This window comes from Nerophis ophidion, linkage group LG07 (assembly GCF_033978795.1).
Source record: "Nerophis ophidion isolate RoL-2023_Sa linkage group LG07, RoL_Noph_v1.0, whole genome shotgun sequence".
In the NCBI taxonomy this organism is placed as follows: Eukaryota; Metazoa; Chordata; class Actinopteri; order Syngnathiformes; family Syngnathidae; genus Nerophis; species Nerophis ophidion.
The window spans coordinates 78,402,782-78,420,281 of record NC_084617.1 but is presented as its reverse complement, the minus strand read 5'-3'; the positions used below and the strand labels follow the sequence as shown (position 1 = coordinate 78,420,281).

The 17,500-nt window shown below is 44.2% G+C and overlaps 1 protein-coding gene across 1 annotated transcript in view; it reads right to left on the bottom strand.

Moving 5' to 3' along the window:
- Positions 1-311: 311 nt before the first annotated feature.
- Positions 312-17,500, bottom strand: part of tbx16 (T-box transcription factor 16) — a 19,631-nt gene continuing 2,442 nt past the window's right edge. Inside the window, 10 exon segments of the mRNA XM_061907205.1 lie at positions 312-705; positions 707-859; positions 1,819-2,035; positions 4,922-5,007; positions 5,068-5,138; positions 15,533-15,679; positions 15,753-15,917; positions 16,106-16,208; positions 16,266-16,425; positions 16,672-17,500. The exon segment at positions 16,672-17,500 is cut by the window's right edge and continues 2,442 nt beyond it. Coding sequence (XP_061763189.1) covers positions 447-705; positions 707-859; positions 1,819-2,035; positions 4,922-5,007; positions 5,068-5,138; positions 15,533-15,679; positions 15,753-15,917; positions 16,106-16,208; positions 16,266-16,425; positions 16,672-16,687 — 1,377 coding nt within the window. The 5' untranslated portion in view covers positions 16,688-17,500 and the 3' untranslated portion in view covers positions 312-446.

Genomic DNA, 17,500 nt, shown 5'->3' with positions numbered 1-17,500 from the left:
TTATTGGGGTGTTAGCATTTGGTGGTCAATTGTAGGGAATATGTACTGTACTGTGCAATCTACTAATAAAAGTATCAATCAATCAATCAATCAATCAATACTACAGGCCACGGTCGACAAATTGACAGCGGGCCATATTTTTGAACTCCACTTAGCTAGATTGTAGTATTTGTGTATTGCTTGTATTTTATTATTGACATAAGAGTTTTACATTGAAGAGACAGCAGACAACATTCACTTTTCAGTGGTTTAATTGAAGATGACATCACAAGTGGAAGACAGGACAAAATTGCACACTTTTTTTTGTGTGTTAGTTTTTTTACAAAAATAATACATTGGCTTGAGGATGGAATGAAATGGAAAATAAATAAACAACTCCACAATAAAATCAATCCCAGGTGTGACATTGCACTCTTGTTGTATTAGCGGCGGGCCCTCAGGGGCCCTCACCAGCAGGAATAGGAGAACAGCGGGTACTGGCTCCACTCGGCCACGTTGCCATGGTGATAGCCGTGATGCACAGCCTGCGTGGTGTAATCGGCGCTCATGTGGTGAGGAGGCGGGTACTGGGCCGGCCCGGGGCCGCTCCACTGGCTCAGGGGCTGCTCGCCGCCGTAGGGGCCGTAGATGTGGTGGCCGATGACGCCCGGCTTGCCGGCTGGCGCCGCGGTCATGCTGAGCACCCCGGGGTAGTCCTGGGGGGCGCAGGGAGGAGGGGGCCACCTCGTGAGGGCGGGGCTTTGGCGAGTCATGATCGGGGACGGTGGCGACGTCGGGGACCCTGGACTCGAAATTGCTGCGTCCTGTTCCGCCGGTCCTGCTGGAGGACGGGGAGGGGGACTTTCCGTACTCGTGGACCCTGAGGGGTGACAGCAGGTGAGTGAGGACCAGAAGATGCCATGTTTGTCCACCCTCACCTGGAAGGCTGCTAGTTAGCGGGAGCAGGAACCTCACCTGTAAGGCTGCTAGTTAGCGGGAGCAGGAACCTCACCTGTAAGGCTGCTAGTTAGCGGGAGCAGGAACCTCACCCACCTGTAAGGCTGCTAGTTAGCAGGAGCAGGAACCTCACCTGTAAGGCTGCTAGTTAGCAGGAGCAGGAACCTCACCTGTAAGGCTGGTAGTTAGCGGGAGAAGAACCTCACCTGTAAGGCTGTTAGTTAGCGGGAGCAGAAAACCTCACCTGTAAGGCTGCTAGTTAGCGGGAAACAGGAACCTCACCCACCTGTAAGGCTGCTAGTTAGCAGGAGCAGGAACCTCACCTGTAAGGCTGGTAGTTAGCGGGATCAGGAACCTCACCTGTAAGGCTGTTAGTTAGCGGGAGCAGGAACCTCACCTGTAAGGCTGCTAGTTAGCAGGAGCAGGAACCTCACCTTTAAGGCTGCTAGTTAGCGGGAGCAGGAACCTCACCTGTAAGGCTGCTAGTTAGCGGGAGCAGGAACCTCACCTGTAAGGCTGCTAGTTAGCGGGAGCAGGAACCTCACCTGTAAGGCTGCTAGTTAGCGGGAGCAGGAACCTCACCCACCTGTAAGGCTGTTAGTTGGTGGGAGCAGGAACCTCACCTGTAAGGCTGTTAGTTAGCGGGAGCAGGAACCTCACCTGTAAGGCTGGTAGTTAGCGGGAGCAGGAACCTCACCTGTAAGGCTGCTAGTTAGCGGGAGCAGGAACCTCACCTGTAAGGCTGCTAGTTAGCGGGAGTAGGAACCTCACCTGTAAGGCTGGTAGTTAGCGGGAGCAGGAACCTCACCTGTAAGGCTGCTAGTTAGCGGGAGCAGGAACCTCACCTGTAAGGCTGGTAGTTAGCGGGAGCAGGAACCTCACCTGTAAGGCTGGTAGTTAGCGGGAGCAGGAACCAGCTGCTCAGCACTGTAAAGATCCCGGGACTCGGCAGCAGGAGGAGAGGCGTTCTTGGCGCCGTGCTCAGGATCCACAGACCAGGGCGAGTATCGCTCCTCCTTCACCTCCTCCTTGATGTCGTCCGCCACCTTCCTCTTTCTCAGCTCGCCATCGTCTGCCTCAAAAGAGGAGCGGCAGAAGTCTGCCACGACAAAAAGTCTCATGTTGAATGTGTTACCACGAAATGATGAAGGTGGACTTAAAGAAGTTGAAGAACTTCTTGGGGTGTTAGCATGTAGTGCTCAGTTGTAGGAAACATGTACTCTAATGTGCAAACTACTCATAAAAGTTGTTGTTAGCATGTAGTGCTCAGTTGTAGGAAACATGTACTCTAATGTGCAATCTACTCATAAAAGTTGTAATCAAGCAAAAGCTTGAGTGTTTTCACACCGTTTGAAACATTTCACCCTCACTTTGCTTCAGTTTTTGTGCGGCGTCTCGGTTGCTGTCAAACATTGTGTTCAACAAACTTGTGTCATTCTGAAGAATCCACTTAGTCCAACTACACAACAATCCACTACGGGGCCAAATAGAGTTGTGAGTGCCAGCACTCTGATGAAAAAGGTGAGCAACATTACTCAATTCAAGTACAACTTGGATCATATAAGGAGTTATCTTTTTTCTTCATTTTTAAAAACCACTAGTAAAATATTTATTAAGTTTTGATCTTTTTTCCGCCGGTCCTGAGGTACAAGTCCGAAAAACCGAGTCTTGCTTTTAAATACTTTTTTTTCACATTTGAAAAAAAAAAAGATGACTCCCTCGATGTCTATATATATTTTTATTTTATTTTATTATTATTAGTTACTTTCTGTTTGTATTATTTTATTTTAATTCTGATTATAATTATTTTTTTTATATTGTATTTATTTTATTGATTTATCTGTAAATATTATTATTACTTTGTTTATTTTTTTTGGGGGGGGGGGGGGGCTGCATCGATGGGATGTAAAAATATTTTGACATTTAGGCCGACAGTAGATTTATGATGTAAGCAAATATGATGTAATGGATAGGAATGTTTGATGCTGGATGTCAATAAAAATTAAATGATTAAAAATGTATATATATATATATATATATATATATATATATGTATATATATATAATACATTATTATTATTTACTATCTGTTTATATAATTTTATTTTAGTAGTGATTATTATCATTCTTATTATTTAATTGATTCATCTGTAAATATTATTATTACTTTGTTTAGTTTTCGTTTTTGGGGGGTGTCATTGTTGGAATGTCAACAAAAATATATTTTGACATTTAGGGCTGACAGTAGATTTATGATGTAAGCAAAGATGATGTAATGTTTAGGAAGGTCTGATGCTGCTTGTCAATAAAAATGAAATGGAAATAAAAAATCCAACAAAAGTCTTCAGTAAAGATAAAAGTGATTCATTTATCCATTGAAATTGTGGTTTATTGGTTTCTGCTTGTCAAATTGGAATTATTCTATAGAAAATGTGTATTGTGTTCATATTTTGTGAGTCCAGAACAAGAACAGATGAGTTGGATACACATGACTTCTTCCAGAGCATAAAACTCAGACTCAGCATTCCTTTTTGGTTTCCTACTTTTGTCAGAGTTGTAAAAAATGCTTGTGCAAAAGAGAAATGTCCACTGCAGAGGACACGGGCTCTTAAGCGGTACCTCATTTTGTGTAATAGTTGACATATTCGTGCAAAAATATATCTGGGTAATAGTCGGTTTATTTTTACAGCCCCTAAAATGCACTTTGGACACTTGAGGAAACTTCTGGGAAAATTCCATTTGAATTCTCTTCAAAGCCAAACAGGACATCTTTTTTGTTTTTTTGAAGGGTGTAAACATTTTTTGTACATTCTTTGCTGAAATATCCTCAATAAAGTTGATGTTTAAAAAATATTGAGCATGTAATGTTTAAGATCAAATAATGTCCGAGGTGTAAATGAGTAAATATTCATTCTGATTGACAGCGGTGACACAAAATGTGATGGAAAGGCCTTCAAAGCGTTGAAATAATACATCAGCTTTGGTCTTTTTATATTGCTGAACTTGAATGACACATTTCAGCAAAACTAAAACAAAAAACAATACACAAAAACATGAATCCAAAACCAAAATGTTGCTGTGCAACTGTATTTGAAAAAAGGACATTTATGTCCTGTTTGGTTTTGGGGTATTGTCAAAAGCTGCAAAAGGCTGCAAAAAGCTGCAAAAGGCTGCGAAAAGCTGCAAAAAGCTGCACAAGGCTGCAAAAAGCTGCAAAAGGCTGCAAAAAGCTGCAAAAAGCTGCACAAGGCTGCAAAAAGCTGCAAAAGGCTGCAAAAAGCTGCAAAAGGCTGCAAAAAGCTGCAAAAAGCTGCAAAAGGCTGCAAAAGGCTGCAAAAAGCTGCAAAAAGCTGCAAAAGGCTGCAAAAAGCTGCAAAAAGCTGCAAAAGGCTGCAAAAAGCTGCAAAAAGCTGCACAAAGCTGCAAAAAGCTGCACAAAGCTGCACAAAGCTGCAAAAGGCTGCAAAAAGCTGCAAAAAGCTGCACAAGGCTGCAAAAAGCTGCAAAAGGCTGCAAAAAGCTGCAAAAGGCTGCAAAAAGCTGCAAAAAGCTGCAAAAGGCTGCAAAAGGCTGCAAAAAGCTGCAAAAAGCTGCACAAAGCTGCACAAAGCTGCAAAAAGCTGCACAAAGCTGCAAAAAGCTGCAAAAGGCTGCACAAAGCTGCGAAAAGCTGCACAAGGCTGCAAAAGGCTGCAAAAAGCTGCAAAAAGCTGCACAAAGCTGCAAAAAGCTGCAAGAGGCTGCACAAAGCTGCAAAAAGCTGCAAAAGGCTGCGAAAAGCTGCAAAAGGCTGCACAAAGCTGCAAAAATCTGCAAAAGGCTGCACAAAGCTGCACAAAGCTGCAAAAAGCTGCAAAAAGCTGCAAAAGGCTGCGAAAAGCTGCAAAAGGCTGCAAAAGGCTGCAAAAAGCTGCAAAAGGCTGCACAAAGCTGCATATGATGGCGTGAGAGCTGTGAAGGCTCTTCTGAGGAGATGATGTCATACCTGATGGACTGTCCTCTTCAGACTCTCTGTTCATGTCCGACATCTTGGCTCGCTTTTCCAGACCGCAGGGGTTCTTGTTTGCACGCCTGCGGGGGAGCAGCAGGGTCAATACCGCCAACATCACACCTTGTCCTTTTCTCAGGTACCTTTTCTTGGTGGTGCCCTCGTCACGGAACCCTTTGGCAAACGGGTTGTGATCGATCTTCAGTTTAGTGATCTGTGGGGTTCAAGGAACTCGTTTGTCACAGCAGTAGACTTGAGATGCCAGCACATTTAGCCCAGGTCTGGGATCTATGGGATCTAGACTATTGAGTCCCGCAAGAACCATAGGACCTACATCTTAAAGTCAATAGAACCGGGTAGCAACCAGTGGTGGACGATCAAGGCCAGCAAGTCCTTCTCTGCTGAACTAATGTGATCATAAAGTAATAAAAGACTTTTCAGAGATATATAAAAGTATTCATCATATTCTCTTCATGTCATATTAGGCTTTTTAAGTTAGAGCTTTTATCCAATCAGAATTCAGCTAGCTTGTTACTAACGTTGTGTGAATTCTGAAGCAACATTAGCGGCGGAGGACATTCAGTTAACAGACAGTTGTGATAGTCAATCAGATCCCAAGTTGTTGACAGTATCCCAGCTAGGTAGTCTTACGTTGAACGTGACTGTGATTGGATACTCACTTGTCACTCCCAAGGATCCAATTACTAGTTGTGATTTACCAAAGCAGAAAGTGGCAGGGGAGCCATACCCGGCCAGCGGAGAAATCAGCGGTACTCACTTTTTTAACCGACAAAGAAGCAGAGCAAAACGTGGATTAGGTGGCAGATATTTATTTGCTAGGGCATTTTCAAGAAGGGTATTTAAATAGAGACTACATCTTGTGAAACAAGGTCGGCCAACGCCGGAAACTCGTTAAGCTGTCCTGGTGGTGAAATGGTTTGCCCGCCACTTCCACTCGAGTCCAGCAACTACCAGCGGTGCCAATGGCTTATATGCCAACAAATGGATGCTGCAAATTGTGAGTCCAAATATGTTATTTCACATGCAATATGTTTTTTACAACTATTTTACTTTTGACAGCACCACGTCCGATGCGGGTTTGTTGATTTTTAAATGTGCCAAAAAAACAGTCTGTTTTGTACACGAGTGACGGATTGATGTGTTTCAATGCCCAGCAGTGCCCGAGTGTGTTTCTGTACAGTACTTCTTCAGCCGGGGTCAGGTGCTTGGATTTATTGAAGTGGGACTAAGCAAGACAACACTGAAGGACTAGCTGGGAAACACACAGCCCGCCACTGCTACCAATACACCCGCTTAGAAGCCCGCCACTGCTACCAATACACCCGCTTAGAAGCCCACTACTGCTACCAATACACCCGCTTAGAAGCCCACTACTGCTACCAATACACCCGCTTAGAAGCCCGCCACTGCTACCAATACACCCGCTTAGAAGCCCGCCACTGCTACCAATACACCCGCTTAGAAGCCCACCACTGCTACCAATACACCCGCTTAGAAGCCCACTACTGCTACCAATACACCCGCTTAGAAGCCCGCCACTGCTACCAATACACCCGCTTAGAAGCCCGCCAGTGCTACCAATACACCCGCTTAGAAGCCCGCCAGTGCTACCAATACACCCGCTTAGAAGCCCGCCAGTGCTACCAATACACCCGCTTAGAAGCCCGCCAGTGCTACCAATACACCCGCTTAGAAGCCCGCCAGTGCTACCAATACACCCGCTTAGAAGCCCGCCACTGCTACCAATACACCCACTTAGAAGCCCGCCACTGCTACCAATACACCCGCTTAGAAGCCCGCCAGTGCTACCAATACACCCGCTTAGAAGCCCGCCAGTGCTACCAATACACCCGCTTAGAAGCCCGCCACTGCTACCAATACACCCGCTTAGAAACCCGCCACTGCTACCAATACACCCACTTAGAAGCCCGCCACTGCTACCAATACACCCACTTAGAAGCCCGCCACTGCTACCAATACACCCGCTTAGAAGCCCGCCACTGCTACCAATACACATTTTAGAAGCCCACCACTGCTACCAATACACCCGCTTAGAAGCCCGCCACTGCTACCAATACACATTTTAGAAGCCCACCACTGCTACCAATACACCCACTTAGAAGCCCACCACTGCTACCAATACACCCACTTAGAAGCCCGCCACTGCTACCAATACACCCGCTTAGAAGCCCGCCACTGCTACCAATACACCCACTTAGAAGCCCGCCACTGCTACCAATACACCCGCTTAGAAGCCCGCCACTGCTACCAATACACCCGCTTAGAAGCCCGCCACTGCTACCAATACACCCACTTAGAAGCCCGCCACTGCTACCAATACACCCGCTTAGAAGCCCACCACTGCTACCAATACACCCGCTTAGAAGCCCGCCACTGCTACCAATACACCCGCTTAGAAGCCCGCCACTGCTACCAATACACCCACTTAGAAGCCCGCCACTGCTACCAATACACCCGCTTAGAAGCCCACCACTGCTACCAATACACCCGCTTAGAAGCCCGCCACTGCTACCAATACACCCACTTAGAAGCCCACCACTGCTACCAATACACCCGCTTAGAAGCCCGCCACTGCTACCAATACACCCGCTTAGAAGCCCGCCACTGCTACCAATACACCCACTTAGAAGCCCACCACTGCTACCAATACACCCACTTAGAAGCCCGCCACTGCTACCAATACACCCACTTAGAAGCCCGCCACTGCTACCAATACACATTTTAGAAGCCCGCCACTGCTACCAATACACCCGCTTAGAAGCCCGCCACTGCTACCAATACACCCGCTTAGAAGCCCACCACTGCTACCAATACACCCGCTTAGAAGCCCGCCACTGCTACCAATACACCCGCTTAGAAGCCCGCCACTGCTACCAATACACCCGCTTAGAAGCCCGCCACTGCTACCAATACACCCGCTTAGAAGCCCGCCACTGCTACCAATACACCCGCTTAGAAGCCCGCCACTGCTACCAATACACCCACTTAGAAGCCCACCACTGCTACCAATACACCCACTTAGAAGCCCGCCACTGCTACCAATACACCCGCTTAGAAGCCCGCCACTGCTACCAATACACCCGCTTAGAAGCCCGCCACTGCTACCAATACACCCGCTTAGAAGCCCGCCACTGCTACCAATACACCCGCTTAGAAGCCCGCCACTGCTACCAATACACCCGCTTAGAAGCCCACCACTGCTACCAATACACCCACTTAGAAGCCCGCCACTGCTACCAATACACCCGCTTAGAAGCCCACCACTGCTACCAATACACCCGCTTAGAAGCCCGCCACTGCTACCAATACACCCGCTTAGAAGCCCGCCACTGCTACCAATACACCCGCTTAGAAGCCCGCCACTGCTACCAATACACCCGCTTAGAAGCCCGCCACTGCTACCAATACACCCACTTAGAAGCCCGCCACTGCTACCAATACACCCGCTTAGAAGCCCGCCACTGCTACCAATACACCCGCTTAGAAGCCCGCCACTGCTACCAATACACATTTTAGAAGCCCACCACTGCTACCAATACACCCACTTAGAAGCCCGCCACTGCTACCAATACACCCGCTTAGAAGCCCGCCACTGCTACCAATACACCCGCTTAGAAGCCCGCCACTGCTACCAATACACCCACTTAGAAGCCCGCCACTGCTACCAATACACCCACTTAGAAGCCCGCCACTGCTACCAATACACCCACTTAGAAGCCCGCCACTGCTACCAATACACCCGCTTAGAAGCCCGCCACTGCTACCAATACACATTTTAGAAGCCCACCACTGCTACCAATACACCCACTTAGAAGCCCGCCACTGCTACCAATACACCCGCTTAGAAGCCCGCCACTGCTACCAATACACCCGCTTAGAAGCCCGCCACTGCTACCAATACACCCACTTAGAAGCCCGCCACTGCTACCAATACACCCGCTTAGAAGCCCGCCACTGCTACCAATACACCCGCTTAGAAGCCCGCCACTGCTACCAATACACCCGCTTAGAAGCCCGCCACTGCTACCAATACACCCACTTAGAAGCCCGCCACTGCTACCAATACACCCGCTTAGAAGCCCGCCACTGCTACCAATACACCCGCTTAGAAGCCCGCCACTGCTACAATACACATTTTAGAAGCCCGCCACTGCTACCAATACACATTTTAGAAGCCCGCCACTGCTACAATACACATTTTAGAAGCCCGCCACTGCTACAATACAACAACTTGGCCAACCTGTGCTGGGAATGACACCAGACTGGCCAGTGGCTTCAGTTACACTTTTTTACAATTGCCTGCACACAACATTTGAAATATTCACACAGTAAACAAAACCTCTGTGCAGAGTTGTCTGATATTAATATTAATTATTAATATCAGGACGGGACTCTCACACACACTTTTTGCAAAATATCACACACACCTTGCCATCTTGCACACACACACACTAGGATTGTGACACACACATCTTCACACTCTACACACACACTCGGATTGTGATACACACATCTTCACACTTTACACACATTAGGATTGTGATACACACATCTTCACACTTTACACACATTAGGATTGTGATACACACATCTTCACACTTTACACACATTAGGATTGTGATACACACATCTTCACACTTTACACACATTAGGATTGTGATACACACATCTTCACACTTTACACACATTAGGATTGTGATACACACATCTTCACACTTTACACACATTAGGATTGTGATACACACATCTTCACACTTTACACACACTAGGATTGTGATACACACATCTTCACACTTTACACACACTAGGATTGTGATACACACATCTTCACACTTTACACACACTAGGATTGTGACATGTACATGTTCACACTTCACACACACACTAGGATTGTGATACACACATCTTCACACATTACACACACTAGGATTGTGATACACACATCTTCACACTTGACACACACACACTAGGATTGTGATACACACATCTTCACACTTGACACACACACACACACACTAGGATTGTGATACACACATCTTCACACATTACACACACTAGGATTGTGATACACACATCTTCACACTTGACACACACACACTAGGATTGTGATACACACATCTTCACACTTGACACACACACACACACACTAGGATTGTGATACACACATCATTACACACACTAGGATTGTGATACACACATCATTACACACATTAGGATTGTGATACACACATCTTCACACATTACACACATTAGGATTGCATACTTTCCAACCCTCCTGGATTTTCCGGGAGACTCCCAAAATTCAGCCCCTCTCCCAAAAACCTCCCAGGACAAATCTCCCGAAATTCAGGCGGAGCTGGAGGCCACGCCCCCTCCAGCTCCATGCGGACCTGAGTGATGTGTCGACAGCCTGTTTGTACGTCCGCTGTCCCACAATATCAAGAGTGTGTCTGCCCAATGACTTTTTAACTGGAGAAGGATGGAGGGCGAGTTCTTGCTTTCTTATGTGGGTTTGATGTTAGGCACTTTCATTAAAGTCCTCCCAGCCCTTTGAACTAACATCACACAACACTAACTAACATCACACAACAGTAACTAACATCACACAACAGTAACTAACATCACACAACAGTAACTAACATCACACAACAGTAACTAACATCACACAACAGTAACTAACATCACACAACAGTAACTAACATCACACAACAGTAACTAACATCACACAACACTAACTAACATCACACAACAGTAACTAACATCACACAACAGTAACTAACATCACACAACAGTAACTAACATCACACAACAGTAACTAACATCACACAACAGTAACTAACATCACACAACAGTAACTAACATCACACAACAGTAACTAACATCACACAACAGTAACTAACATCACACAACAGTAACTAACATCACACAACAGTAACTAACATCACACAACAGTAACTAACATCACACAACAGTAACTAACATCACACAACAGTAACTAACATCACACAACAGTAACTAACATCACACAACAGTAACTAACATCACACAACAGTAACTAACATCACACAACAGTAACTAACATCACACAACAGTAACTAACATCACACAACAGTAACTAACATCACACAACAGTAACTAACAGCAGCAGTAGTCTGTTTTCTTCTACCATAAAGCAGTTTGTCTGCCGTAAACAGCAGTGAAGTGAATTATAATTATATAGCGCTTTTCTCAAGTGACTCAAAGCGCTTCACATAGTGACACCCAATATCTAAGTGACATTTAAAGCAGTGTGGGTGTCACTGGGAGCAGGTGGGTAAAGTGTCTTGCCCAAGGACACAACGGCAGTGACTAGGATGGCACAAGCGGGAATCGAACCTGCAACCCTCAAGTTGCTGGCACGGCCACTCTACCAACCGAGCTATGCCGCCCCAATGTTGTGACACTCTGAAACAGGACAATACTGCCATCTACTGTACATGCATATGGCTAGAAAAATAGTGACAGAGAATAGAACAAGGATGGACAATACAACCCTTAACTCAACATTGAGTAGATGAGTTTTATGTGTTTGCAAATGTGTAAATAAATGAACACTGAAATTCAAGTATTTATTTTATATATATATATATATATATATATATACATATATATAGATGTATATACATATAATATATTCTTCTTAACCACGCCCCCAACCATGCCCCGCCACCAAAAACTGTAAGACAACTATACTGCCAAAAGACTAAAATATTTTAGCAGATGCCTAAAAACTATAGAGTGCTTTCAAAAGTAACAATTTCCACATTTGTAAACAAAGTCAATGTTATTAATTTCCCTTGTGTGTCCCTAAAGTTTGTGTAAGTGGACACAAAGTGTCCGTCTGACCTTTGACCAGCTTCTCTGGACGACGCACACTCAGAAATGCAAAGTTATTTGGACAACCCAAATTATGCCTTGCGAGGGTTGGGTTAAATTTTGGAGTTATTTTTATGAAGAGCAACCCATTTTCTGGGTTATAAGGTTATTATATTAACTCCATTTCTGGGTTATAAGGTTATTATATTAACTCCATTTCTGGGTTATAAGGTTATTATATTAACTCCATTTCTGGGTTATAAGGTTATTATATTAACTCCATTTCTGGGTTATAAGGTTATTATATTAACTCCATTTCTGGGTTATAAGGTTATTATATTAACTCCATTTCTGGGTTATAAGGTTATTATATTAACTCCATTTCTGGGTTATAAGGTTATTATATTAACTCCATTTCTGGGTTATAAGGTTATTATATTAACTCCATTTCTGGGTTATAAGGTTATTATATTAACTCCATTTCTGGGTTATAAGGTTATTATATTAACTCCATTTCTGGGTTATAAGGTTATTATATTAACTCCATTTCTGGGTTATAAGGTTATTATATTAACTCCATTTCTGGGTTATAAGGTTATTATATTAACTCCATTTCTGGGTTATAAGGTTATTATATTAACTCCATTTCTGGGTTATAAGGTTATTATATTAACTCCATTTCTGGGTTATAAGGTTATTATATTAACTCCATTTCTGGGTTATAAGGTTATTATATTAACTCCATTTCTGGGTTATAAGGTTATTATATTAACTCCATTTCTGGGTTTTCAAAACTGTCAACCATTTTCGCGTTGTTTTTCAATGAGTAAAACATTTTTGAGTAAAAGGCTTTTTTAAAATTAAAAGGGTACTTTTTTTTGAAGGGAGCTTTATTAAGGATTAATCTCATTAAGATTATTTCCAATTGAAATATTTCAGCAGGCTGCATGATGATGTATTTCCTGAAGGAATCAATAAAGTACTATCTATCTAAAACTAACATGACCGTACACGACAATTCTTGTAGAAACAAAAACATGTCAGTCATATCTTGCTTTTGACTATATTTTCATGGAATAACAATCCCTTTGATCAGTAGTTGAGAAGTAGGACAAAGCAGCAGTAAAATCTATACTTTTTAACCCATTTTTAGGTGAAATAGCTGTAAATTGTGCGAGCCAATAGTTGTGTTTGGAAAGAGCCGACATTGTAGTGAACAGAACTCAGCGTTTGTGTTCCATCAATTCAACCCAATGGTTGGGTTATGAATCGACCCACATGGACTTGGCAGAACTCAACTTCTGTGGTACTTGCTTACCTCTGATAGAGATGTGCTGTGCAAAATGTATTCAACATTTGACTATATTTTCAAATCTAAATCTTTTTGTTATTGTTTGTTGTCTTGAGAGTGTTTTATGAAGCATGTTTTAAAAGCACCGAGCCGCATTGTTGTCCAATTTCCTGCTTTCTTTACAATGACAATAAAGGTGTTCTGATTCTGATTCTGGTTTTAACGAACAGCAAAGGTCTGAACCTTTAGGAAATGTGACCCTAAGACAAATGAGTTGAATATCTCTGCTCCAAGCTAATAAAAAATAGATTATAAATCAGCAGTGCAGGGATATTCAATTAGCATCCATCCATTTTCTACCACTTATTCCCTTCAGCTGGAGCCTATCTCAGCTACAACTACATATTTAGCTCATCTTAATAATCTTATTCATTTTATTTTTGTGGTCTATGTTTGCTAGCACACTGCGATGAGGTGGCGACTTGTCCAGGGTGAACCCCGCCCACCGCCCCAATGCAGCTGAGATAGGCTCCAGCAACCCCGAAAGGGGACAAGCGGTAGAAAAAGGAAGGACATGTGAATGTGAGCACAGAGGGCCAAGTTCCCCTACGCCTCTTTGGCGCCGCCCTAGTGGCTCTCTGGAGCTTTTTCAAAAATGATTGAAAAATGGAAAAAGATGAGGGGAAAAAATGCAAAAAATATATATATTTTTTTATTATAGTTTCTGTAGGAGGACAAACCTGACACAAAGCTCCCTAATTGTAATAAAGCACACTGTTTATATTAAACATGCTTCACTGATTCCAGTATTTGGCGAGCGCTGTTTTGTCCTACTATTTTTGGCGGTCCTTGAACTCACCACAGTTTGTTTACATGTACAACTTTCTCCGACTTTCTAGGACGTGTTTTATGCCACTTCTTTTATGTCTCATTTTGTCCACCAAACTTTCAATGTTGTGCGTGAATGCACAAAGGTGAGTTTTGTTGATGTTCTTGACTTGTGTGGAATGCTAATCAGACATATTTGCTCACTGCATGACTGCAAGCTAATTGATGCTAATATGCTATTTAGGCTAGCTATATGTACATATTGCATCATTATGCCTTATTTGTAGCTATATTTGAGCTCATTTGGTTTCCTTTAAGTCCTCTTATTAAGCCCTCATGTTATGTGTTACGTCTTTTAAGCTGCACCATTGCGCCAGATAAAATTCCTAGTTTGTAAACCCGTTCTCAAACAATGGCAATGAAAACTTTTCTGATTTTAATTCTGATTAATTCAATTTATATCTCATGACACACCATCTGTATGTAATATAGCTTTGATTTTTTTGCGGCTCCAGACTTATTGTTTTTGTTTTTTTGGTCCAATGTGGCTCTTTCAACATTTTATGCTGCCGACCCCGTCTTACACAACTACGGCTTTTAGGAATTACAATTGAAAACAATTAAAAACATAAAAAGTGGTATAAAAGAGCAAAGAGGTGAAATGTACCAAGAAAGTGTTGCAATGTTTATTCTTATAACACAAAGCTGCCATGCAGGCTGTTTCGTTCTTTAAAAAATAATAATGAATCAAAATCAATGTCGTTATGAATTATTCACCTATTCAAGGCTCCGATTACGTCACATTAAATATTCCATTTTGAAATATTTTGGGGGGAAAATGTTGCATATTTTGCGTTTTGCCATATAAAAAAACTGAGCCGTTTTTTTTTTTTTTAAAGAAGGGCCTAAAACAAACAAAAAACATAAACAACAATAAAACTAATAATTGACAAATAGATCTGAAGTTGATCTCGAGATTATTGTGCTAAAAGTAAACGGTAAAAAAATATATATAATTAATTTTTTAACACTTTAATGAGAAGGACACTTTTGGATCCCCAATTATTTTAGTGTGATTTGTTTTTAAGTGTCATTGCTCAAAAAATAATAATGAATCAAAATCCCAAATTAAGGCTCCAATTATTATATAATCTCAAATATTCCACTTAAAAAATGTTATTGCATATTTTGTGTTTTTTCCATTTTTTTCTTAATGTTGATCTAGAGATTTAAAACTCGAATAATATAGAAAATAATAATAATACTGAATAATGACACATTTTTAATACTTTTTTTGACCAAAACCCTTTGGGGTCCCCGGGATCATAACTGAGTGGAGGCCCAAATGTATATTTTTTATACATATATTGTATTGTTGTTTTTTTTTAAATTAGGAAAATGGCCCCCGCTTACTTAGATTTTTTGGAAAAAGTTTGGACACCCCTGCTGTAAGCGAAGCGGCCACTGTGCTGTTGAGCAAGTCAAAGGTGAGAAGACGACGAGCAAAGCAAAGCAGATCTGTACTGTGCAATCTACTAATAAAAGTATCAATCAAAGGCCGCTCCAGTACTGGTTTGGACGCAGAAACAGACCTTGGTGTTCTGGTAGGCGGTGACGGCTGTGAAGCTGGTCTCCGGGAAGGTGAAGGTCTGGAAAACTCCCCAGCGGACGCTGAAGAGGTCGTCGGCCTGGACGATGTGGAAGCGCGGCTGGTAGCAGTGCATGGAGTGCAAGATGATCTTCACAAGGGAAAGACTCCAGGTTCAATCCTGCGGGGGGTTTTCGAACCCGATCGGGAGGATTGGGACTCACGTGGCCGTGCTGGTCCAGCGTGTTGTTGGTGAGCTTGAGCTTGAGGAAGGAGATGGATTGCTTCATCCAGTGGCTCCCGGGGGCCGGAGAGTCGGGGTGCAGGTAAGTCCTGCAGGGCGGCTGAGGCTCCGCTTTTCCCGCCACCTCCCATTTCTCTTTATTCCACTGGAGACAGAAGGGCGTTAGAGGCTAATGTGTCATGGAGAGGGAGCAGCTGGCAGGACTAGGGAGCAGAGAGTGAGGTGGACCCCCCACAGAGACAGCACAGCGGGGGATAGAACAACAGGAAGAGATAGCGGCCTTTGATGTTCAATGTTAGCGGGAGGTGACAAAGTGGTCTGGGGGAGCCTCACCTTGTATCTGAAGCCGTCCTGCGGAACCATGTCCACCAGCAGGATGTACTTGGCGCACGGAATCAGACCCGAGAGATTCACCTTGCAGTGCGGGAACATTCTCCTGCAGCACAGGCAGCGTCAGCACACGCCATCTCTCCGTGGGACTTGACCAGCTCACCTGCCGGGTTTGGTGATGATCATCTCTGTTCCGATCTGGTGGAAGGCCCTCCACAGCTCGGGGTCCTCCAGAGTCATGCGGATGTTGCCTTGGAGATAAGCATCAGCGCCCGACGCCGAGGCGGAGGAAGGAGGAGGCCCGCTCAAGTTGCTCTTCAGGTCTGGAAGATGTGGAGGGAAGGGAATTATATTTATGTAGCACTTTTTCTCCAGAGACTCAAAGCGCTTTGCATAGTCGGACCCAACGTCTACATTTTCCAGGTCCTTTTAAAGCGGTGTGGGTGGCACCGGGAGCCAGGTGGCTGGACTGCCTTGCCCAAGGACACCATGGCAAGGAGGCTGGACTCCAACGAAGAACCCTGGAGTTTGGAGCCACGCCACGCCGCCCCGTGACAAACAAGACTTACCTCTGACGGACTGCATTCTTCGGACCGAATAAAAAGTCCAACAGTCGGCGGTATCCAGTGCGGCCTCAAGAATCCCAGTCAGATGTCAGCTCCCTTCAGTCCCCGGCTTCGAGACCAGCGAGACTTTTAAGGGGGCTGTTTAGTGGGCGGGGTCAGGACGGCCATTCCCAGGCTTTGAAGTGACACAATGAGCGGCTGTGATTGGAGGCTGGCAGAAATCAAAGAAACTTAACAGAGCCCTGATAGTGTCCCCACAGGAAGAGGGACGGAGGAAATGCATCTTTATTAACTGCTAAGAGACTTTTAAACAAATATGGACGCAGCGACCAGGCACCGCAGCGACTGTGAAATGGAGTGTGTTGGCGCTACGTGCTAAGTGAACCATTGACTTCACCTTGCCAAGTCCCAGAAAAGGAGTGTGTTGGCGCTACGTGCTAAGTGAACCATTGACTTCACCTTGCCAAGTCCCAGAAAAGGAGTGTGTTGGCGCTACGTGCTAAGTGAACCATTGACTTCACCTTGCCAAGTCCCAGAAAAGGAGTGTGTTGGCGCTACGTGCTAAGTGAACCATTGACTTCACCTTGCCAAGTCCCAGAAAAGGAGTGTGTTGGCGCTACGTGCTAAGTGAACCATTGACTTCACCTTGCCAAGTCCCAGAAAAGGAGTGTGTTGGCGCTACGTGCTAAGTGAACCATTGACTTCACCTTGCCAAGTCCCAGAAAAGGAGTGTGTTGGCGCTACGTGCTAAGTGAACCATTGACTTCACCTTGCCAAGTCCCAGAAAAGGAGTGTGTTGGCGCTACGTGCTAAGTGAACCATTGACTTCACC